The 25,478-nt window shown below is 37.8% G+C and overlaps 3 protein-coding genes and 1 long non-coding RNA gene across 4 annotated transcripts in view; 2 read left to right on the forward strand and 2 right to left on the reverse strand.

The window, feature by feature from the left end:
* CHPT1 (choline phosphotransferase 1) overlaps positions 1-4,469 on the forward strand; it is a 23,966-nt gene extending 19,497 nt beyond the window's left edge. The window contains exons 7-9 of the mRNA XM_074168836.1: positions 307-432; positions 938-1,048; positions 4,298-4,469. Of these exons, the coding sequence (XP_074024937.1) occupies positions 307-432; positions 938-1,048; positions 4,298-4,342 (282 nt within the window). The 3' untranslated portion in view covers positions 4,343-4,469. The remainder of the gene's footprint in view (positions 1-306; positions 433-937; positions 1,049-4,297) is intronic.
* SYCP3 (synaptonemal complex protein 3) lies at positions 4,199-14,443 on the reverse strand. Its single transcript, XM_074168837.1, has 8 exons — positions 14,311-14,443; positions 13,144-13,219; positions 12,021-12,055; positions 9,748-9,865; positions 8,313-8,412; positions 7,353-7,451; positions 4,521-4,625; positions 4,199-4,377 (listed from the first exon to the last, which is right to left on the reverse strand). Exons 1-8 carry the CDS (start codon positions 14,438-14,440, stop codon positions 4,324-4,326), a joined length of 717 nt encoding a protein of 238 aa, XP_074024938.1. The 5' UTR covers positions 14,441-14,443; the 3' UTR covers positions 4,199-4,323.
* On the forward strand, positions 11,243-24,344 carry LOC141479592 (uncharacterized). Its single transcript, XR_012464052.1, has 6 exons — positions 11,243-11,285; positions 13,857-14,048; positions 14,364-14,466; positions 15,286-15,441; positions 17,156-17,580; positions 24,169-24,344. It is a non-coding gene; the product is annotated as an uncharacterized lncRNA (long non-coding RNA).
* GNPTAB (N-acetylglucosamine-1-phosphate transferase subunits alpha and beta) overlaps positions 17,263-25,478 on the reverse strand; it is a 46,740-nt gene continuing 38,524 nt past the window's right edge. Inside the window, exons 19-21 of the mRNA XM_074168835.1 lie at positions 22,301-22,468; positions 20,854-20,944; positions 17,263-19,671 (exon numbers count right to left, since the gene is read on the reverse strand). Coding sequence (XP_074024936.1) covers positions 19,594-19,671; positions 20,854-20,944; positions 22,301-22,468 — 337 coding nt within the window. The 3' untranslated portion in view covers positions 17,263-19,593. The remainder of the gene's footprint in view (positions 19,672-20,853; positions 20,945-22,300; positions 22,469-25,478) is intronic.

Here is a 25,478-nt window from a genome sequence, read left to right on the forward strand (position 1 = left end):
TTTGTATATTCTTTTACCATTATTATTATTGTTGTTATTTTCCTTTCCTGTTATTATTCTATTAAACTGTCTTTATCTCAACCCATGAGGTTGGGTTTTTTTTTCCCTTCCCTTTCCTTTTCTCCCTCTTCTCCCCTCCCTTCTGGCGGGTGAGAGGGAATGAGCGAGAGGCTTCATAGTTCCAGTTGCTGGCTGGGGTTAAACCATGGTGGGATGTCATGCCCTTTCATCACTAAGGTGGAGGTTTTCTGGTAGTTACACTGATCTCTTGTTTCTTTCTTTTTTTTTTTTTTTTTTTTAACATAGGTTGCTCACATGACAAAAAGCGAAATCTGTCTTCAGGACACTGCATTTATTGGGCCAGGACTTCTGTTTTTGGACCAGTACTTCAACAGTTTCATCGATGAATATATTGTCCTATGGATAGCACTGGTAAGCATTTTGTTTCATACTTTTCATGCGGAGCATACTTAGAGGAACGGATTGAGAACTGTCCCCTGTCATTCTGCTCTGCCATTTGTGACTTGGTCAGATTTCAGCTGTCAGAGTGGAGGGAGCACCAGGCAGGATGCCATGCAAACATGTATTTTGGGAGCTGACTGGCTTGCTTTCCTTGGAATGGAGAGATGAAAGGAAATTTACACATCTGTCTTGTAATTACGCTTTAGTTCAGGTGATTTGTTTATTCTGCTAACTGCAGACCCACCACCTTTGTTTATCAGACTTTGTAAGTGTTTAATGCTGTTTGGTTTTGGGGCTGGTTTTTTGGTTTGTTTTGTTTTTTTTTTTTTTTCTTAAATAGACCACTCTGTAAGTTAAAATTCTTGTTAAACTTGTCACTTGGATAGATTGATTAAAGTATAGAAGAATTTATAGTAGGTACAATATAAAAAAATATCTGTTATTTTTTAACCTGTTCTGTTTTGTTCTTTTGAAGTTCATATCCTTGTTTGATATGCTGAGATATGCCACTGGTGTATGCCTACAGATTGCTGCTCATCTTCATATACATGTCTTCAGAATTTCATCTCATCAAGCTCCCGAACAGGTTCAAAACCATAATGACTGATTAAATAGGTCGAGGCCAAGAGGAGAAGCAGTTAGGGGAATGCTGAATGAAGCAGCCTCTCGTTTTTGGGAAGACAGATTAAGCTTTTCAAGTAAATAGCTTTATGAGAAAGCTCGCTCTATCCCAGATACTACCAGATGTTAGAATTACTATAAAGTCCTGCAGATTCTACTGTGATCAGTGCATTTGAATCGGGATGTATTTCCCTCTGTGTTCCAGTCATTGCAGCTGTTATTTCATACCATGAACATCACATTTGAAACTTCTGCCATTTCCTATTAGGTAACTGTAATTCTGCACTTCTGGTCTGGTGACTGTAGACCGCAAACCAAGGTGCTATCAACCAGAATCTGAGGAGGAATTTTGCTTTTCCCCTAGACTAAGTGACTAATATAATGTTAGTGTCTAAAGTCTTCTTGGAACTGCTGTGAAGAGGTAGCCAGAGGTATCAGTGAGTACAGTACTGCATTATTAAGACTGGTAAAATGAGGCTTCCATGAGGTAAAACTACTCATTAATCTCTGTTCCAGTATTTCTAAAGAACAAGCCACTGGATCAGTAGGATGAAGGAGGTATAGCTCAGGAAATTTTTCTTCCATTTCAAAATACTGTTACTGAGTGCCTTTAGGATTCATGCATTCTGTAGTATTTAAGTATATAACGTACTTTCAAGGCCAGATTCTGGTTTTGTGGTCATAATAAGGTTTGTCTCATTGTAGTGATTATTATCTAGACCATAGGTAGTTGTGTACTTCAGGGACACTGACTTTACCTGTGACTGTTTGACTGTGACAATGCAACCCACCCATATGTTATTCCCTCTGAAGTATGTTCATCTACCTTATAATCTATCTAATGTGTCTTGGAACTGTCACTGTACTTTATCCAAACAAAACTGCACAGAACTAAACCTTAACTAAACTCTCCCAAAGAGAAAGTCAGGCCCACTATCAGCCTTTCTCTTTCTTTTAGAACAGACCCACTGGCTGACATAACATACCTAGCTAAAGGGCTGCTGTTGCCATTAAAGAAAAGCTGAGTAAGAGTAGCTTATTATCTGTACGAGCAAATCATAACTTGTACCCAAACTCTCTAAGCTTAACCTCCTTTAAAGAGGAACTATTTGAATACGATTTTTGTAAAAAGCTGTTGAATGTTTCTGTCTGTTACCACTTTCAGTTGCTGATACAGAGCTGAGCTGTGAGTTTATCAGGTCCTTCCTGAACTGTACAATAAAGAATGTTATGGCTTATTATAAAAATATTACCACCGCAGCTTCCTAGCTGTGCATTAATTCAAAAATACTTCCTAAGGCGTTCAAGGAACTTTAAAAGTGGTGAATTGTCTGCTAAATTTAGGGGGAATAAAATCCCATCTACCACGCTCCTGTCTAAAAAGGCTATATGGATACACTTGAGGGACAACTGTAACAGTTACTGCCAAGGACTAGCACTCAAGTGACTAATACCAATTCCAAATGAATCCTACTACTCCTGTTTGAGGCTGGGAAGGAAAGAAACAGCATCTATACGTGACCTTAGTCTTGAACCCAGGCCGTGAGCAAATACAAGAGAAGATGGTAAAGACCATTTTGGTTTGCCCTGAATACTGTAAACAAATTACCTACTCCATGAAAAGACACAGGCAACTTTTTTAGAGTGAGGTTTGATTGCCCAGAATGCTCAAAAGTGTGTCATGTAGTAGTAGGTGTAAGTAGTTTTGAGGATATGATTGAGGTATGTAGATGATGGGAAACTAATGCAGAAATTGGTCAGAAAACCAGAAATATGAGGCCATACTAACAAATAAAACCAGAAACGTGAGGCAATACTAACAAAATAACCTAGTATTGAAGATAGGAAGCAAAAACTTAACTGCATTTCATAGCATCATCTAATCATCCTTAGAGGGCTGATACTCAGCAGCACAGTTACAAATGAGCATAGTGACCTGTTACCCACCAGAGGCCCCTATGGCCTCGCACATCCTTCCAGCGATGTAACTTCTGTGTTTGCTCCTTCCCTGAGTCCTAGGAGATGCAGAACAAAAGGAGCTCCAAACCAGTTGCTTGTTCAGCTTCACTTGCAACCTAATAGCTGAAGCATATCTAAGTTAGCTATCAGTAATCTGGCTCCCAGACCTGGAGAACCATCATCAAATGACTTGATTCTCAAATAAAAATGCTAGTAAGCTGAGGAGAAGAATCTGTATTGGACTGGTTTTGAAATACATTGTTATGAAAACATCACATTTGTGTGCGTGGGTGTGTGGATGGTGTTTGTGTTACCTACTGTTGTAATAAATCTAAGCATTAAATATGTTAGGAACTACCTAAGTTGTACAAGTGGATATTCAGATGTAATGGTTTTCTGTAAAATCAAACTGCATGCAAGTTAAGCCGACTGTTTAATTTATACTGATTTACTGTAATGAGATACATGAAAGATAAATGCTTTATCTTTAAAACTCTGGCCTCCCTAAATTGCAAAAAGTAATATTCCACCTCAAAGGCTTGTAATAACTTGTAATCTAGCTCATTTATTTAGTACTTCTAGCAGTGGTTCTACAAGAAATATGCATAATGTTTAATTATGCTTACTTGAGCAGACGTCATATAAAGCTGTGATACTTAGCTCATCATTCAACTAAAGAAACCTGCTTTTGTGAGAAATTACAGCAGTTCGTAAATATCTTACTAGTACAAAGATATTACAATGCCTAGCCTAGCAAAAGAGTTAACAAGATTTACTTTATTTACTGTAATATGCAACATTAAATAATCTTACATGCGCTATGTCGTATTCTGTGAACATTCATAACTGCTCGTTTGTCAGCAGACTAAATCTTGAACCTATGAAATCTGCAGCTTGCAAAAAAACGCTTCTATTTGCACAATGTACCTAAAGGCCACAAGTTATTTTGTAAAATATGGGTAATGCGTTTTTCATTAATTCTGCCCATTTTTACAGTTTGGCATTATAAAAAGGGAAAGTATTTAAACAGTCCAATGCGTATTAAGTAGTTAAAAGATTAATTGGACAGACAGTAAATGGTCTGGGGTCCATACCTCCCCTCCAAAGTAATAAATTTAGTAATATACTTTCTTACAACATTATCAGACACAAGATTAAGAACAATCCATGAAAGCATTTAATAGGAACTTTAAAACATTTAAATCTTAACATACTTCTCTATGGCTAATGCCTATACTTGTATCATGTTACTTAGGTACAAGTTGTTTCTCCATTGAGCCATCAGAATAACATGGACTGAAGAGACTTGCGAACGGTTGCCATCTCCTGCTGTTGCTGTTACAAGAAAAGGAGATAATACTGAACAAATGCCATATCACTATGATTCCTTTGAGCTAATTAAATAAATGTCAAATGACTTTTTTATAGAATGTTCTATTTTTGCATTTAACTAACTTCTTCATAGTTCTGATACTTACGGTGTCCATCATAATCTTCTTCTGCAAGAGAGCCATTTCTTTGCGAAGTTCACTTTGAGCACCAGCTAGAAGATTTTCATTGCTCTTCTCTAGCTCTTCCATGCTCTGGAGTTAAGGATAATCTTAGCTTAGAACTGTTCAATGTCAAAGGGTGCACTTAAAAGAAACAAACCAACCATTATTCAGACTACAATTTAATTTTTAGAGCAGCAGCGGTCACTGATAATTGATGAGTTTTGATCACGAACTTGACAGGCAAATCATACAGGACTCCTTACGCCAGTCTACATTCCTATTTAAACCACACTATGAAACAATATAGACCCCGTGAAAGAAACAGTCCCCTCCACTCAGCATCTGTGAGGTCTCAGCTTGTTAATCCTGTAGTCAGGAAAGGTAAGAGTTCTACAAGAAAACATCAGACAGACCATCTGTGAGGAACAATAAGGGTTTAATATTATGACAACCTTGGAGACTCGAAGTAAATACTATAAAACCCATTAAATTTCCTCCTCTTTGCATGCTTCTCCCCAGATAAGCCAAGTAAAGCTCACTGGTTTACCTTTCCTTTTGTACATACAATTATGCCTAATTCTACATATGTGTGTAGTTGCATTCACCTTGACTTAGATTAAGCTTATTTGAGGCTTGACTTCTACCTTTTGATCTTCTTTGAGGAGAAAAAAAATCAAAGTAATACTTAACCTTCTGTTCAGTTTTTCATCTTTGATGAGGACATTTTTGACATTTTGGAACAGTAATTATTTTTTAATGGTTCTGTAATATCCTCTGTAAGTTTTGACTACCTTAAACTAAGTTGCTGTACTTCAGATTTATTTTTCAAAGCTACTAGATCTGAAAAAAACCAACCCGTATCCTAATTAACTGAAATTTCAAAAAGGGACCAGTTATGAAATGACTTGAACAGAAATTAAGCTTTGTCAGAAACTGACAGACTCGAATCCACGCCATGTACCAGTATATGCTGGGGGCCACCCAGCTGGAAAGCAGCTTGGCAGAAAAGGACCTGGGGGTCCTGGTGGACACCAAGTTGAACATGAGCCAGCAGTGTGCCCTTGAGGCAAAAGAGGGCTAAGGGGCTGCATTAGATAAAGTGTTTCCAGCAGGTCAAGGGAGGTGACCCTTCCCTTCTACTCAGCACTGGTGAGACCACACCTGGAGTGCTGTGTCCAGTTCCAGACTCCTCGGTACAAGGGACACATGGACATACTGGAAGGAGTCCAGCAAAGGGCCATGAAGGCAATTAAGAGACAGGAGCATTTCTCTTATGAGGAAAGGCTGAGAGAGCTGGGGCTGTTCAACCTGGAGAAGAGTAGTCTCAGGGGAGGATCTCATCAATGAATATAAATATCTGAAGGGAAAGCACAAAGAAGATGGAGCCAGACTCTTCTCCGTGGTGCCCCGTGACAAGACCAGAGACAATGGGCACAAACTAAAACAAAGGAGGTTCCCTCTGAACATCAAGCAAAGACTTTTTTACTGTGAGGGTGACCAAGCATTGGTGCAGGTTGCCCATTTGTGGGCAGCCTCCATCCTTGGAGATATTCAAAAGCCATCTGGACATAATCCTGGGCAACCACCTCTAGGTAGCCCCACTGTACCACCTCCTGGCTGGAGCAGATGACCTGCAACCTCAGCCCTCCAGTGATTCTATGGTACCGAGCCTCTGCATTCATTACAAAAACCAATCATTTAGGATACTTTCATTTTTCTCACAGTTTAGATTTCTAATACCTTATTTAGAAAAACTGAGGGAAGGAAATTTGGGAATAAAGTGTTTTGTTCTTAGTGTAAAATGACAGGGAAAACATGGGGTTTTTTTTTGTTGGTTGGGTTTTTTTTTAACCAAAGTCGATTTTTTGAGTAGTTGTAGTCATAACAACTTTTTGGTTTGCTGTCTAGTATGTTTGCTACTTTGTTAAAAAAAAAACCAACAAAACACACCACAGTTGATCAGTATGAATTATGTGTTTAAAATACATTATCTCTGTAAGCACTGTCCAAAAAAAAAATACGGTGTTTGTAGGGACTCCCAGCAAATACAAAAATTATGTATAAAGCAACAGGAAAGTTAAACAAGACTGATCTGGGCCTGTTTTCACCATAAATCATTATTTCGTTCAGATTCTTCCTGTTGACATTTTAGTGAATGCTTACTTTGAATACTAGGTTCCAGAAAGGAAACCCCTTTCTAATGAATGTTGTTTAGGAAGAGATGAAGGGAGCTCTAACTGGGCAATTTTAAGGGAATTACAATTGATTTTCTTTAACGGTCACTTTCCTTATGTGAAGCAGCAATAGCTAGAAAGGTTAATGACAGAAAAACATTAGTATCTAATTCTCATTATGAAGGATGCACCTGCCAGCAGTAATAAAAGCAGCCTAAAATGTATTTTTATTAGATTGTCAAGTTTCACTTTTTTAAATACATACCAAAAATCTAAGGGAATAGTTAAGACAAAATCCTGATGATTTAACTGACCTATATAACTTTTAAACTGGTACAAAAATGTGTTCTGTTTAAAAACTATGCTGTGAGGGTTGTGGTTAAATATTGAAATAGGCAGATCCCTGTAAGAACACATTTAACTAAATCATTTATTAAACAGATGCAATCTGTATGCATGTACAGAGAGAACAAGCCATGTTCTTGACAAGTAAGGGAAAGATACTAAAATGAATATTCACACAAGGCTGTTATTTTCCTTAAATAACCTTAAATCTCTGTATTTCGTAAAGGCTGAATTAATATAGCTTTCTTAAATGATGTGATAAGGATGAGCTGCCTTCTCAGAAGAAAAATTACTGTACCTTTGAAAATTGCTCATAGAGTTGCTTAATGGTTTTCAGTCTCTGACTCTGAAGTATTCTTGCCTGTTGAAAAACTTTTTGTTGCTGACGAAACATATTCTGAATCAGAAGCAAAAGAAAAAAATAATCATGTTAGTTAACCAAAAGCGCTTGGACAACAACACTATTGTCACATCATTGTCAATTGTGATGTTGAAAGTTGTGATGTAGTGTTGAAATCAGAAATTCTGCCTTCACTGGAAATTTGGGTCATGTAATGCAGATCTCTGCCTGGAGAGTTATCCTTGTTCTTATAAATGAAAGAAAGACCGAAGACTGGATTATGCCTGGGTCACGTCCTGAGGTCCCTTCCAACTTGAACTATTCCTATGAGATCCTGTGCGAATTGCTATCCAACGCAGTTCTTGAATTCAGAGAAACGTGCTGCCGAGGGAAAAGCAAGACTTGCAAATGTGTTGGGAGTACAAATACGGCAACATCATGTGATTATATTCCATTGTACTGCTCCTGTGCCCTTTCAATCATCAAATTCTCTTGCATTTATTATATACAGGCAAATTTTGAAGCAATGCACACTAAAAGACAACTACTTTCCTTTACTCCTTTGTTCCCTGAACCCAAAGACTATGGATACACAGAAACAGCACACATCTTTCTTCTCCATAAATGGTCTTGGCTTTTCCCAATCCATATGCTGACCTAGGGCATCACTTATTGCCATTTATAAATTTGCAATAAAGTATATAAATGCACCCCTCTTCACTTTAAAAATATATCCCCAAACTTAAACATTTACAGTTGGAGAGCCACCAAACTTGAATGAATTTTTTTTTAATTGAGGCAAACAATCTTATGTTTCTTTTAACTGCATAAAGCGCTTTTACATTTCTTGAGTGTCTAAACAACAGTATTGCCTCCTTGTGGAAATACCGCCAAACTCCTGCCATGCTGGAAACCCACCGCTAGTTTTTCTTCCTGCTCCTCTGCTTTCTGCACATCTACATCCCATTGCTGGAATAAAGTCAGGAACTGCTGGGAGAACTCGTGATTGAGCTTCTGCCTATAAAGAGACACTAGCCGTAAGTATGACAAATGCCATGAAGAACTACAAGGAAAGCTGAGGTTCAACACACGTGGAGCAGAATAAAAGGAGCTGGCATAGATAAAAATCCAGGCTATTTTGACATCTGGCCCTAACTGAATACTGTATCTGGAGTCCCTGGAGAGGGACTCTTTGTCAGGAGGTGTAGTGACAGGACAAGGGGTAACAGTTTTAAATTGGAAGAGGGGAAATTTAGATTAGATATCAGAAAGAAATTATTTACTGTGAGGGTGGTGAGACACTGGAACAGGTTGCACAGAGAAGTTGTGGATGCCCCATCCCTGGAAGTGTTGAAGGCCAGGCTGGATGGGGCTTTGAGCCACCTGCTCTAGTGGGAGGTGTGCCTGCCTATGGCAAGGGGGTTGGAACTTGATGACCTTTAAGGTCCCTTCCAACTCTAGCCATTCTATGAATCTATGATTCTATGTTTTGAAAAACTGAAGGCACACACATACAGAGACACACACTTTCTAAGTGAATGTTGATTATATACGTGTAAGGATACGGCACTCATACAAAACTCAGGTGAAAAAAAAAAAAATTACATCAACCTTTATTCCTAACAGTGTCACATTTTCTGAGATTTACTATATTTTTCTAACCCCAGTACAGATCTTGGCTTTAACAAGGGGTTTACAATAAAAAAATCAATTAGCTCATTCATTATCTCATCATGATCAAGTTTCTCTACATAAATTTTGTCCATACAGGTTTCAAATATAAATATCTATCTAAAATCACCAAGACAATTGCAAGTATTCCTTTCAGTTTTTAGCTGTCTCATTTTTCAGTTAAATATGCCTTAAGAGGCGAGAGGAATGTTACGTAGGGTGAGAATTACTTACAATATGAAAATGAAAATTATTGTCTTTCTTAACCAGAATGGTCTAAAAATTTTACTGAACATTTTTCAGTTTTCAAGTAGAAACAGAAAATTCCAACTGAAGTGGAAAAAATAAAAACATTGGTTTAAAAGAAAAAAATAACTTCAAAGGTCATTTTCCATAAAGATAAAACAAAAGTAAAACCATCTCTTTAAGGTACCTTGTTCTCACAATTCCAAATCTCAAGTTTCTCCATTCAAAAGCAAAAGCGCTACGCTAAACTATTACTGTCAGTTTAACCAACTGGACACAACTGGAGGCAGCAGAAACAGAGGATCTGAGCAGGTATTTAACTAGTACAAACTAGTTAACTTCGCTGTTTAACTGTCAGAAGATGGAGCAACTATCCGTCCTGTGACACAAAAGGGAATTTGATTTCACAGGTCTGAAAAACAAGGGTAAACGTTACCTTTGCTCCTGCTGTGTTTTCCAAACATGTTCAACCTTCTGGTTACTGGTTTTGAGTGAGGCTTTCGTATACATCTCTAATCTTTTCCTCTTAGCTAAGAGAGCCTTGTTAATGTCAGCTAAAAAACAAATATTTAGAAATTAAGCATATCAAGATACATCGTGCCTTTTACTAAAAATGCTGATGAGTTATGCTTTGGAGAAGTGAACAAGGTGTGTCTGAATGGAAAAGAAGCCTAATGTGATCTGGGCTCTGGTGTCCAACCTGCTCGAGGTGAACTTGCTTTGGCAGGGGATGTTGGACTAGATGATCTCCAGAGGTCCCTTCCACCCTCTACCATTGTGTGATTCTTTCATTCTGGGCAGGACGGTAGTGGGTACGGTGTCAGACTAGCTCTCAGCAGAAACACACAGTAAACTGAAACTGTCCACTGGTTTGAACTCAAGGTAGCTGCCAATATGTATATTTAAATTGCTTCCTTACACGCTGTCATCGTATGTTCCCCTACTGATTCTTATGGTCCAACATGCACTTCTAACATATCATCCATACAATAAGCACACATATATGCTTGGAACACTAGAAGCACTATTCTATCAGTTCACACTGCGTATCTTCAAACACTGGATTTGGACATCTCAGAGTCTGTAAATTCTCCATTCAAAGCTAGAGATACCTTCCACGAACCCGACTGAGTACAGACATCTTGATCTTTTCACTAGTATCTAACGATGTTTTAGTCACACCATCAAAATCCTCACTAGTTTAGCTGCAGGACTGCAGTGCCACTCAGTTTCCAGACCTTTAAGGAATTTAGTTATGCTGAGACTTTTTCATTATTTTTTTGTAGAAAAACCACACATTTCAGAGTAATATTCAAATTACTTGGATTTCAGAAATAAAGGTATGTGATTACTATCGCTGTGAACACATTGAATGAATGAATGACAAACTATTTTTCATAATTCACAGTAGTTTAAAAAAGTATTCAAGTTAATGTAAGTTTGTATGTTTGTTTGTCCCTTTAATTTACATTTGCAGATTTAACAAACAAGTCACAGCTTAAGGTTAATACAGCAATTTCTTTTCCTTCTAACTGTAGATTTCAGGAAACAGCTGACAAACCTCTAATTTTGCTGAGGCATCTGCCCCTGCTAATGCCAAACCTACTGTTTCGTGGCAGACAGCATCCTCTCTCTGATCCATTCATTTTCCTTCCACCCTATTTTTGAGTCTTCAACAAGCAATCTTAGCTTTTTGACATTGAAATCCTCCTCCTATCCAGATTGCCAGATCTACAGTAGCATTCTAATATGTACCTTAACAGCAAAGTCTTAATTCATAGATTAAGCAATCCCTTGAACTCCTCTTTCACCTGAAAATTTACATGCAGGTAATGACTGCATACAGCATTTTCTTATACAAATAATGAAAGTATTAACCAGCTACTGAGAATGTCACACTGGCATTAAGATGGTTTCTCTTCCTTCCGCAGCTTTTTGATGCTTTGTGATTTGTATTCAGCGGGGAATTTAACTGTAAGTAAAGCCATCTGAGGATCTGATTATGACTAAAGTAAATCCAAGGAGGTGACAGGCATAAATCTCTCATCACTAGATGACTGGCACTACTTACCCTCATTCTTTAGCTCTTCTAGAAACCTGTACTCTTCTTCCTGACTGCTAAAATTCTCTTGTCTACCAATTCCCTGTTCTCTGCATTTCTGAAGGTGCGAAGCACCTACTCTCTAGCTCATTCTGTATCACTACAACCTACTTTCAAAATTCCTTGTCTAGAATTAGAACTATTTGTTCTATTTAACTGCTTACATGAACATTTACATGACCTGAATTTCTCACCCAAGTTTTGCAATCTCCAGTCTCTTCTATGTCATTTTAACAAAAAATTGAGCAAGGACAACAGCTAAGTCATGTTGTACCTCTTCTCTACAATATAATCACTACCTCTTAAACTTCATATTAAAATTGGAATTGATAATCAAAAGCACTCATGCATCTTTCCCTTTTTCCTTTGTAATCACCTACACTAAATACTTACATCTCACTTTATATGCAGTTATTCCCTTCTCTTCTTTCCCTTTGCTCTACTTAGATAATGGCTTTTTTTCTGAAAACTGGCTTTTTTTCAGAAATGCTGAAAAATGCTACAAAGACTGCTCATTTTATGTAGATCCTGTTTTACAGTAAAGAGTTACTGCCAATTCTGCAACTTAAAAATTGTTTTTTAATTTATTAGAATGTAAACATACTTACCTCCAAATCTTTCCAGCATATTCTGTACTTCGCCCCTAGAAAACAGTGTGTATAATTTTTATTTGCCCATTTTCTGACTTTAGAATAAGACCTGTTGTATATGCTTAAAACTAATTTTACTCATGTGCCTATTACTTTTAAGCAGTGACAGAGCTGCTTCTACAAGATAAAAACCAACTCTTCTCCTGTGAGAGGTCTCTTTTTTAGAATAATTTGCTTTTTAAAAAAAAATAAATTACTAGAATCTATTAACTTACTCCCCAGTAAAACGGCAGTATTGGGAATTAAAGGGTCCCAAGTGAGGGAGGATCATAAATAAAATAAAATTGATAGTTTCCTATACAAAAAGAAAACACAAAAGGTATTGGGAATATCAAACGAAAGCAAGCCCATCACAGTCAGCATGACTGAAACAGTAAGAAAAATCCAAGACAAATAGTATCAGTGTTGTTTTTACAACACTTTTAAGCTGATAACACCAGTGTGTAAGGCAGTTGTACAATAGCTGACAAGTCCAGAAAGGGACATGGTGGGTAAAGAAAATGTTTATCTTGTTTTTATATCATCTTCTTCACAGGGTACCACTTTCTTTTTTGAAGAGTAAGAAAAAAAAAGAAAAAACATATCTTCAACCCAACAGTTATAATCTTACTAAAAGCTATTTCAACATACACTTTTTTATTACATTTACACTGCCCATAAATACTGAATTTTGTAAGCTTTATCTGTAAAAAGAACTTATTTTTCATGCTCTAGGTGGATCATTTAAAGTACTGTTAATATCCTCAAGCAACTAAGATCAGAGGGGAAATATTAATAAAATTATCAAGAATTTAGGATAAAACTTAAATCACCTTTTGAAAAAACCAAGAATTTTAAGAACTCACACAAATACATCAAATTTTTATGGATGTTCAAAAGTATCTACAACGAAACTGCAGAATTACTCATTTTAAAATGTTACATTTTCTTTTTTTACCTAAAATTATTATATTATCGTCACCTAATTTTTTAGTAAAATACTAAAAAACCACACCAAACAAAACAAGTATAGTGAATAACTGAAATCAGTATCTATGTAAGACTTGCTTATTTTGGAAAAAAAATAAAATCCTAACATTACCCCACATCATCTGGAACCACATGAGTAGCCGCCAACGGTCTTTTCTTCCCATGCTTGTCCATTACTGGTGTTTCACCTTAATACAAATTTCAAAAAGATTTACAAAAATATCTTATATTTTGTGGGGCTCTTTTGAATTATTAGAAGTGTATTTATTTTCCTGTAATGCCATTTCTCTGAACAGGTCTCATGGGTCATCCATAACACATGCAGCTCCTGAAAGTCTGAATCTGGAGTTGACAGATGGTGGTGAATTATTCTGCAAGGCTAGATTTGAGCTGGCACAATCATCAGGAAGGTAAAAATAATCTAAAAATTGAAAAAGACCAATCTGTAAGAATTTCATTATACTGTAGAATAAAGTACTGAAATTGTATACTCTGGCCTTTAAAAAAAGCAAAATCAAGAACAGATATGTGTATTATTTCCAAAAAATAAAAATCCTTGGCTGTCAGATTTCTACTGGGGGGGGGGGGGAAGGGAGGCGGGGCCTATTTAGTCTAAACAAATGAAGAAGGGGAGAAATGAAGAGAAACAAACCCATAGATAACTGCTGAAAGACAAAAATCCAGAAATGGAGTTACGTCAAACTTTATAAAAAATTATCGTGTGGTGAATGAGAACCACATTTTTAAGTAAAGTCTACTTTTTTATGACACTTCTCCAAAATTAAACAAGAATCCCTTGGTTGACTTATTTTCTTTTTTCCTCAGCTTCCTGTGCTTCTTCCTCTTTCTTATCTTCGGTTCTGACAGAAGTACCCTTAACCTTGAGAGCATTAAGATTCCAACTACCCTATCAAGCTGAGCACTCCGTACAAGCAAGCAGAACTCTTCTTCTGTTCTACCCTGATCTCACAATGTTATATGCAGCCGGGTGACAGAAACAGATGTCATTAAAATAAGGTAATAAAATCATGTAACAAAATCCTACCCTATTAAAGACTCCACCTGTAATTTTAAGACATCATAGCGCACTATACAGTACTATTCTATTGTGTTCTCTTACCAATCAGAATTATACAATAGGAATCTAGCTGTCACCAGCATTATGAACCCTGCTTACTCAAAACACTCACTAATACAGAAGTCTTAATCTCTTTTCATAGTCAGCAATATTATAAGCTTCACATTAAAAAAAGTAGTTTAAAAAAATTCATATAAGCACCTTCTCTAATATCATCCTCTGATCCACTCAGCTCTTTTCTTTCTTCCTGAAAGTCATAGGCAGGTATGGCTTCATCGTCCTGTGCCGGTTTACCTGCTTTTCCTCCATGTTTTCTTCCCGATGGTGCCATAATGAGATTTTCTTCCTACTGAAATGGTATGTTGTATTTGACACATAACTTTCCCCACAATACTTCGAAAATAAATATATTTTCATGTTTACACTGACCTGTTACGGACACCCCTGTAACAAGCTCCACCTGTAAGGATATTCAAGCAGTCAAATCTGTTTTAGTTTTGAGGTAATCCACAGGACTACCTATGAGTGTTTTTAAAAACAGAGTGAAAAAAAAAAATACTGGGGCTAGTAGATACATACTTGATTTTGCTGAAAAACGAGGAAGTAAATTACACACCTTATTAAGGTGCCTGCCTGCTGGGTTTCCATAATGTTTATTACATATTTTGTCATATCCAGTATGGCATTCCCCAAAATCTATGCCAATATTCCATTTTACAAAATACAGAAATGATAAACCATAAAGAACAATCCGATTCTACAAGCCTTCCCATACTAGACAGACAAATATACACACACAGGCCATTTTTAAAAATCCCTGACACTTTCACTTTCTGAATTACCTTTATTTTTAGCTCTTATGCCTCTGCATTCCCTCATGTAACTAATGCAGTTTCTGTGTTTTACAAATACACTGCCCTCTTAAAAAACAATATTCATTTACTTATTTTAGTGAAACTAATTTTTATATATTTTGTGTATTTTTATAAATATTCAAGGAGTAAAATATCTATTTAGGAGGAAAAGAGCATAGTTGTAATCATTAAATGCATGAGTGACAAAATAAAATAATTTCTTCCCTGGCACTTTATCAACAGTAAGAATAACATACAAGAGGAAACACCAAGCTACTGGATCCTTGCTGAAATATTTCTTCTCGTTATGTTTCCCTGATAGCAAGAGGTATGAAGCATTTCAAGATGTCACATGACACTTTCAAAAAAACCTTCAAAAAATAACAGAATTACTTGGAAGATGGAAAGAAGGCAGAAAAAAAAAGTATCCGCTGCAAGCACCGTTTTCCAGACTGAACAAGACATGACTCAGCAGCAGGTAACTTCTCATTCTAGGTGCAATTCAACACAGCTGGAAATATCAATACGTTTTCACAAGCCAAGGCAAAGCCAGATCTGAAAATTAAGTTCATACACTGAAACGGAAAACTCTAGTCAAGATCTTCTGAATTTCCAGGACCGTGACATCCCCCCAACACTAACAGCTATCTCACACACCTAAATTTCCCATCTCTCTGTTTTGAAATTAGTTATCCATATCTATGAAAATATGGTTTTTTAACCACGTATTACATGGAAATATATACAATGTGATCATACTAAGCTACTAAATAGGGAACATGGCTTTTTAATATCCGACTTTTTCTGTGGTTCATACTTCTCTATATAGTATGAAACAAAGATTTTTAGACCTTGCATGTTTCTTTAAATTATTAATTGGAAAAATCAAAAGCTCTTGCATTAAAAGTATCCTCAAATGAGAGTAAATTTTTAGGACTTATTCTGCTTTTCAACCACTGCAGCTGCTGAAAACGTGACTGAAGGAGGAAAATACTGGTATGGCATCTGGATGTGCCTGACTGTGCTGCCAAACAAAAGCGCTTCAACTTTAAAACGCAAGCATGTATTTTAGCTCACATACAGGCACTTTTCTTTGTACTGGAAATCAGTACACAAAGCATAACTCCCCAGTCCCTGCATACACTGTAAAATAATCTTGCCATCTCACAACCCCATCCAGCCTTCATCCATCCTATGTAGCTACCTGCTTTTGCCAATGCAAGTATCTTCAATCCACACCTGTGTATTTAACAACGATCTCTCAGAGAAATTCACCTCCTTTTTTCACCCTGCCCAAAACAGATGTGAAAGAAAACAGTTATTTGTGTGAATATCCTGTGTGAGGCTTTTCACCACGGGGGCCCACCTGCTCTTACCTCAGAGCAGCAAGGGAGACTTGAGCCCGCACCCCACCGCTGCCACAACAGGTTTTGAGAAGAAACCACTGGGGTCTCAAAGGCCGAGGGGCACCGCCATGTCCTAACCCTATTCCTTACTCTCCGCCCAACAACCCTCCATCCCTCTGCTCTGCGATGGGCTCTATCTCCATTCCCACCTCCCCGCAGCGCCCACCACGCGGCCGCGGCCGCCGCCTCCACCTCACACCCTCCCGCCTTCGCCCAAAACCCTTCAACCCCTGCGGGTACCTGCGCGTCTGTCAGCCCTCAGGCTCCCTCCGCCGCCCCGGAGGCGACAGCGACAAGCTGAAGGGACGAAGCGCCGCCTCAGCACCTCCCACCCCGAGGAAAAGGCGGGAAGGCGGCCGGGCCCCACGGAAAGGGACGGGGAGGGGAGAGCGCATGCGCAGTAACCCTCCCCGCCCGCCATGGGTCTCTCAGGAGCGGAACCCGCCGTGCGGGCATGGCCTGGGCTGCTGCTACTTCAGCCTTAAACGCGTTTAAACCTCACCTCCCTTTATTTGGTTTGGTTTTTGGTTTGTTTGGGTTTTTTTGTTTGTTTTTGCTTTTGGGGTTTTGTTTTGTTTTAAATAGAAATGGCTTTAATTTCTCAGGCAACAAAAAGTCTGCAAAATCGGTTGTTACGGTGTACAGATGCTAAGGGTATAATGTCAAGGGAAGATATTTCCTCAATAGAAGGAATATTCCTTCTATAGAAGGATATTTCCTTCAATAGAAACAGTCGATATTTCTCCAGTCAAATTAATTCTACAAACTATACATTTTATGTTTCAGGTTTTTCTACTGTTCTCACAGGAGTTTCAGTCCTCACCCACTTAAGGTACTTTACTCTTCACTGAGGAAGACCAAGTACAAAATCTAAATTAAAAAAAAAATAAAATATCTTAGCACAGTTTTAATTTTCATCCTTCTCATCATCCTCAAGCACTTGGGACATTTTACTGGGTTATTTCCTTACCTAAGCTTCAGTTTTCACTGGGTCCGGCTGCGGTGGAGGTGGCTTCCCTCAGGGCAGGGCCGGCGCCACAGGGGGCCTGGCTCTGGGGGGGACAACAGCCCAGACACAGCTGACCTGGACTGACTGAGGAGGTGCTCCACACCATACAACATCAGGATCTGCAAGAGAAGCTGGGTGGTTTGGTTTTTCCAAGATGGCCTGTTGCTCAGAGACTGGCAGGGGATGAGTCTGCTTTGGGAAGGTAGAGTATCTCAGTATCTCCCTCTGCAACACTTGGTTTCATGTTTCTTCCTCCCCTTCCGCTTATTAAACTGGTTTTATCTTGGCCCATGAGTTTCTCCTCACTGTTACTTTTCCAATTCCCTCTTTCATCCTAGTGGCAGGAGTGAGTTGCCACTATGATGCTGTTCACATCTTACCCTGCTTCACTGCCTTGCTTATTTTCCCCAGGTACTGTGCACAGTGAATGCTTCTCGGTCAGTTTATGCTACGTCTTTAAGCCTCTCATTGCTGTAGTGAAACAAAATGGCATGCATCTACCTCCAAAACTTTGCTTCCACAAAAAAAAAAAAAAAAAAAAAAGCGCTGTGACAGCTGGGCCACCTATGCAATCTGTTTATTTATACATCAATTCAGTAGAAAAACTGCCTTAAATTTTTGACTTTTACTTAAAATTTCAACTTAGTTCTTCCAACTATTTTGATTAGAAGGCCACATATCATTTGTAAAAAAATCCAGATCGTAGTCAAACTTGAACCTACCTAATACTAGTTTGAACTGTAAGAAGCTATCAAAGCTTTCTTGTATTTCGTGAAACGTCTAATTTTCTGCTAGTCTTAAGTACCATTGATTTAAACTACTTACATTCTAAATTTCAGCATAATATATATTTATAGCATGAAACGTAACCTTAATAATTAAAAGTTCTTGCATTTTTACAATGCTCAAAAGGTTTGATTCTACTTTGAATCCATTCATGCTTCATATTAATATTAAATTATTACTGTTTGAAGTTTTTTTTAAGGGAAAACCAATAACTTTTAACACAAGGATTCATAAGCATTAATGGCTCATTTATCAAAACGGGTGAGTTTTGCTTTACTTTAGAACAGAAGCAACAGACAAAACTTTGATCTCATTTTAGTTAATTTCAAAGCAAACCAAGTATCTTACAATACATATGCACATTCATTTTGTACATCGTCTGATTACAAAAATTAATGCTTTTTTGAATACTGTTAATACAATTAACTGAAGATACACCACCAAAAATTTCTGCTTGAAAAGATTCAGTATCCTTTCCCACATAAAACTGTTACTGATCTGATGTCTCAGCAAAATACAGGGCCAAACCCTGTTGAATTTAAAAAACACAAAAGCTTCATGTGTCAGTACAAGTATTGTTTTCTGGGTGAAACACTGCTCTCATACATTGCTACATTAAAACAATTTATTACCCATTCATTTAGAGAGGCACTTTTGCTTTTATATTTACAATGCTTATGAAATACTATACCTTGATCATTTTCATTTGATTACAATCCTCTCTTCCTAATCAAGTCAAGAAATAACAACATTGTATTCTTTGGAACATAATTCACCAGATATAAAGTATCTTTCAAATAACCATTAGTTGTTCTTTTACTGTGGTTTTTTTTTTATTAGCATACATTTCTTCCAAATCCAAATTATATACTACAAATAGGGGGATGAATTGTCACTGTGCTTTAAAGAACGTCAACATCAATAAATGTACATTAAATCTAAATGACAAGTTACATAATTCTCAATTTTCCCGTAGGGCTAAAAAAAAAAAAAAAAAAAAGCAGCAACGACAAATTTGCAAAATGTTTTGGAATGCAAAATCAAGGACCTGTTAAGCTGATCCCAAACAACTTTGCCTTCCAACATTTTATCTAGTTGGCAACATCCCACTGCAATAAATGCAGCTACATTTCTTTAGGCAGCCCTTTTTATAAAAAAGGATAATATGGCCATGAACTAACAGCTGTAAAGTAAGATCTGTTGAAAACTGCCTACATACAGGTTTCCTGCAATTATTTTATTTTTTGCTTTGTCACAGCTCCAGCAGCTTTGATATCACGAAGAGTACTGCAAAGATTTTAACTGCAGATGCATGATTTTTTTTTCTTCGTATCAACGCAGTTAAATGTCAAACCGTAAGAGACACTTATGAGAGATTTTAAATGCTTATCACATCTTGAGGTAGACTGATCTCCAATATAAAGCTCTTCTACACCTTGATTCGTTCATGACCAACTTCCTTTTGGATCCTTCTCCTTGGAAAAATCTTTCGTTTAAGTGCAATTAGCTGAAGAGAGGAAAAAAAATACAATACTTAGTTCTCTGCTGTGCTAGAGGTGCACCATTGGTAAGGCTTTCATCCTAGAAACTATAAAATCTGTACCATCCATCTTTAATTCAGTCAGTACTTTTTTTTTTTTTCTTTCTTTCTCTCTGCACAGGAAGAAAGTTATTTACTCAACTTCATTTATTAGGCATACACGTTCCCACAGGACTTCTCAATAATCAGAATATAAGCAGGAAGTGAAAAATAGAGTATGCCTCTATTCTGATTATTTTAAAGTTAATTTGTGTATTTAAATTAATGTAACCAAACTACATTCAGCTTCTAAAAGATCAACACAAAGCTGGCGTCTTAAAACAGTATTTATATACCTAGCTGTACTACTGAGTTGAATGCTCCCTTCCAAAACCAAGTTATTAATGGAGGGTAAGTTTTCAAATATATATAAAAGGCTGAAAATCAAGGGAAAGATTCATGCAGAAGTTACAGGTGGGAAAAAAATAATAATCAAAAGCCAACCTTTCAAGAATTACACCCTCTTCATCAGACCACGGAAAGTGTTACTTAAGGCCCCCACCTGCAAAGAATTACCCACATGATTTGTTCCATTGACTCCCTCTGAGTTTAGCAGGATTAATCATGTTCAAGAAAGCCATTTTATGCTTGCAGAAGTGGCGGGTTTTTTTTTCCTTCGAGTCGGATTCAAAACCATTTGAATTCAATAGGAGTCTTTTCAATTACTTAGGGATGAGACTTTGATAGGGCCCCTAAATACCTTGGGATTGTCTTCACGACTTAAAGAGCGTTGCTATTACAGAAATTTCCTTCCTGATAACTTACTTTGCACTTTTACCTATGTGTGTTAATAGACCAAGACTTTCAGAAACAATTGCTGATTTTGAACATCCAAGCACACTTTTGATGGACTTGACAGTCACAAAGCAACTGAAAAGGGAACACCAACTCTCCTTCACCCCCATAAGACTCTCTTTTCAAGAAATCTTAACATGATGACTTAAAAATTGAAGCAACCTAATCATCAGTCACGTACCACCTTTGCTTCCTTTATGAAGGAAAAACCCTAGCTATTGGTCAAAACCCATTTAAGAAATCCATTTTATATTATCCTGAAGATACAGCAATCTATTAAATGTTATAGAATTGATAAGATTATGTTAGTTTTACCTGTTCAGCAAAAAATGAGATGACTGTAAATACAATCAGTGTTACTAGAACACAGTGGGTCCAGAATTTGAGCTTGTCTCTATATGCCCTCCTGCATAAAGAAAGAAGGAAACAGAAAACCAGCTTCATATATTATAAATGCAAATATATAAACTTTAAAGAGTTTCCATGAAACAGGCAAAGAAAGTTTTTCCAACACTTAAAGGGTGGCTAGAAAGAGGACAGAGGCTCTCTCTTCACCAAGAGCCACCTGCAGAGGACAAGGGGCAACAGGTACAAGTTGAACTGGGAGAGGTTTCATCTTGATGTAAGATTTTATTTTTTTTTTACAGCGAGAACAACTTCCACTGGAAGAACCTCCCCAGGGACATGGTGGAGTCCCCACCACTGGAGGTTTTCAAGACACATCTGGACAGGGTGCTAGAAAAACCTCATCTAGGCTCCCTTTCCCTACAAAATGTTGTGATCTTTTGACGTCCCTTCCAACCTGGCCTGTCCTATGATTCCATAAACATTTTGATAAACATGGATTTCCATCAGCACTTCAAGCATGCTTAACCCACTCTGGTAGAAATCTGCTTTGGCTACAAACAAGTCAAAGTAAAGTGTTCTTTCGAAGCTAACAAAGTCTTGATGGATGTCCTCAAAAAGAGCGCCAACAATATATCTTCTACTCCTCCAGCCCAAATTTCTACCAATTTTCTATCTAACTGCTGAAATGGGTTTGCCCCCAGCTGCCACTGCTACAGCAGAGCTTGTAGCACTACAATCCACACCTGTACTTGCCACCTACAATCCTTCTGATTCCTTCTACAGTTTCTCTAATACTTTCTCCTTCCTTACTAATAGCTACTTCTCACAATTTGTCGATCAGCAACAAAATTACTGCATTAGTCGTCGTCTCATTTTTATCACTCTACCTGCCAACCTTTTGCTTGCATTCTCAAATCAACTATCCCAATTTCTTAAGTTGTTATTTATAAAATGGCAAGACATAAACCCAGATAAAAGTTTCACACATTATGTAAAAATGAGACATACATGTAATCTTTTCTGATGATGATCCAGCTGATCATTGCTGACTGATTAAAAAAAAATAAAAATCATTTAGATACGTCACAGTTTATATTGCCCCTGTGCAACAGGCATTCCAAAAAATGTGGGGGTTTTTTATATTTATAGAAAGCCAGATGTCCTTAATTATTTAAAAAAAAATATTAAATTTTCTTTAAAGGTTAGGGCCAATCAATGAAACGATAATGACTTTATGAGCACCAAAACCCCCAAATCCTGCAAACCTCAAATTTTAGTCCATTCAAATCTTTTCACATTATTTTCACTGTTAATCTTTCATGAAAATACTGGGGAAAAAATGTCTTGTACCAGTATGTTCTGTAATTATACACTATCACACTACAGTAACTTGAAGACAACCTGTGTAACATACCATTCTTGGAGTTCATGCATGTGAAGGAAACGATTCCGATATTCTCTTGGCAGTTCAAATTGAGAGGGTATGGGAAACATTGATTCATAAAAGTCCCTAAGCACCGCTTTCACTGTCTGAGCATCCTTATGATTGTGATCAATATTGTCATTTAGGCAAACGAATTTTCTAGAAAACAAGAAGTCATTGTTAGAATATTTCTTTAATAACGTAGCAAAGGTACTGGCAAACCAAGAACACAAACAGAATCCTTTTAAACAAAATTGATACAGTATCCTTTTAAAAACAAAATTATGTATTTGATAATGGTAGTCAGTTTCCTTTTTGTTGCATTATTTTAAATTGATTTGATTTTAATTCTAAGACCACCAAGGCCGACGGAGAGTCAAAATCGCTGAGGAATCCAATGCAAGCCACATTTCTCTACCTATTAATATAATGCTGCCATCTAATGGGCACTAGTGTGTATCATCCCAGAGCCCACCACTGCATACAGAGAGCAGGTTAGAAGGCCAGCATTATGATTTGGGTAAGGGTTTTTATAGTTTTAAATAAATTATCATGAGTAAAGTATCCTAAATAACAAAGTGAACTCCACCACAGGAGGTAAACATACTAAATTATAAATATTTTACTGTGTATGCTGCAGTCTTCAGAAAAAGTCAACATAAGAACTATAGAAGATTGTACAAGAGAAGGCAAAGCTTGGTCCTCAAGCTTTGAGTTACTAAGAAAACTATATAAGTTGGGCAGGACATGACTTGAATCACAGACCCAAAGCTTAACTTGTATAATCAACCAGAATACAAACAACCTGGACAGAATTGATATGGAAATCACTGTGACCAAATAAGCATGCTCCCAATAACACCTCCTGCAGAGAGTTATTTCTCATATAAGAAACACTCAACTATCTAAGTTACTGCAAATTATTGAAACTAAAGCAGCAGCTTGTGTGCTAGACTGCTATGTACCCTTGGCCATGCTGACCTGGAGCATGACAACAAAAATTCCCTTTCCCACATATGGCCAAGGTTATGTGCTTTATTTATATTGTGAGATACAAGACCCTTACATTTTCCCCAGAGAGAGAAATCATATCTGGTGACATATGCCTTGTAATTGCTAACCTGTGTAAATAAGTCGTTCTGGTCAGCTGTAGTCTCTACAGTATGGTGTGCTCTTTCAAAGAGCAAAGTTCAGACTTCCTGCATGATCCTAGAAATAAGCAGACCCCTAGAGCATGTGAATCGGCCTACAGAGGGCGTTACCACTCTTCCTCAGTCTGGGCTGAATCTGGCATAATTAGTAACCTTGCTCTAGACAATTACGTGCAGGGAAAAATACGCCTCTCCTCTTCAAAGACCAGCAGGCTGTGTCTACACTATCAAGTAATACTGTGCAAAGCAGCTGGTTATGGCAATCATATGTCCGAACTATAAGCATTTTGGGAGTTCACTCTGGACTATCCCTGACCTTGTCCCTTGGACTCACAGCTCATTAGCCCTGGGAATGCAGTAGCTGCACTCCTGGGGTATATATCCCTATTTAGCTTCATATGAAAGTGATGCAGTTTACAGACTGAGAGGTTGCTACACATAGCAAATCAAAGCACAGTAAGTGGGAGCAATGAGGATATTAACCCATTTCAAGTGGAAAGAATGCATCCAAAAGAAACTAAATCTGGCATTCCTTGGGATATTCCAGAATTAATGCCTAGACGGTTAAGGCTCACTTTTTCTTAAGCATGCAAAACAAACATTTTGGGCAGATCAATAAGTGAACAATACTTTCGGCTTGTCCCAAGAGAGGGACTGAATACCTGTTTTTAGAGACTGTGTATAATTATGATGTTGTTTTATATACAGGGAAAACATGTCAAAGAGAAGGAAATGTAATTGCCTATACAGCCATGCCAGCTCTCCTTTGCTAACAGCATACGACTACAGTCCTGCACTGTACTCTGCAGGAATACAGCCCAAGCAATTGACTTCATGAACCAGCCAACAATCTGGGAGTACACTATACTATCGTTCCTTCAGAGAAAAAAAAAAAAAAAACAAACCCAAAATAAAAGGGTATGCATATGGACTCTCCCTAAGACTTCATATAACAGCATGCCAGTGCATCAAATGAAAATTAGGGAAGATTCAAGACAGCTCAGCTCACCGGCCTCATCTTGCCTGCTTAGATTCTTGAGATGACAGAGCAGACACCCTTACTCAAACACATCCTCACCTAAGGATGCAATCACTCCACAGAATAGGCAGCTCCATTTTAAGTTGCTAGGAGGCCTCAAAAACATTAGGCATAATCATACCACAACCGATGTAGCATCAGGATCAAGTCTAACATCAGCAACAACCTTTAAAAATAAGAAGCCAGTGACTGCAAGCATGAACTCGAACACTGAAGGTGAGAAACTCATGTTATGTGCCTTGCTTGGGCCTAACAGAAGGCTTGAAATCACGCCGATGTTTCAAGAAGAAGTTCTAGCCAGCAGATAGAAAGAAATGGAGAAGGACAAGGAAGCTGCAGGATGAGTTAGGGCACTGCCCACTTTTCTTTCAAACCGGGTCATTGTGGGAACTGGAATGCAGGAGTTATGTAGCCAGAAGGCACTCTTGTAAGGAGGAGGAAAAGATACAAACAACCTTCATCTGCAAAATATCTCAAGAGTGGCATTCCCCTTTCCGAATGAACGACCTAGCAAGTCGTACAGTATGTGAGGCAAGTGAAAACCTGTTCCTTATGTACAAATTCAAATAACGGTGTAGCTTTACAGGCAGCTGAGATTACACAGCAGCTTGCTGTGACCTGCAAGAGGAGGTTTCACTTGCCCTGGCCCAAGGTACCTGGTTCTACTTTCCTCCTTTTGCTCTGTTTTTTGACAGCTGTCAGACCCCCTCCTTGAGGCCAAACTCATGAAAGTGGCAGAGAACTCTCTAGTTTTCTGAAGACAGGAGCAAGATGCAAGACAAGAGTGTTCAACCAAGAGGAAGAAAGGAAGGAAACGAGATGGGTGGAAGTGGTGCCTCACTTTTAAGGCAGCTGGCTATTAAATTATCTCGCCATGTCTTGTTGAAGCCCAGTCTTATGCAATGGGATCAGGACTACAGTCAAATGCTTCAGCAAAGCAGATTCCGACTTGAGTCTCAAATACAGCATCCTTTGCTTT

The sequence above is a fragment of the Numenius arquata genome, chromosome 2 (genome assembly GCF_964106895.1).
Source record: "Numenius arquata chromosome 2, bNumArq3.hap1.1, whole genome shotgun sequence".
Lineage (NCBI taxonomy): Eukaryota > Metazoa > Chordata > Aves > Charadriiformes > Scolopacidae > Numenius > Numenius arquata.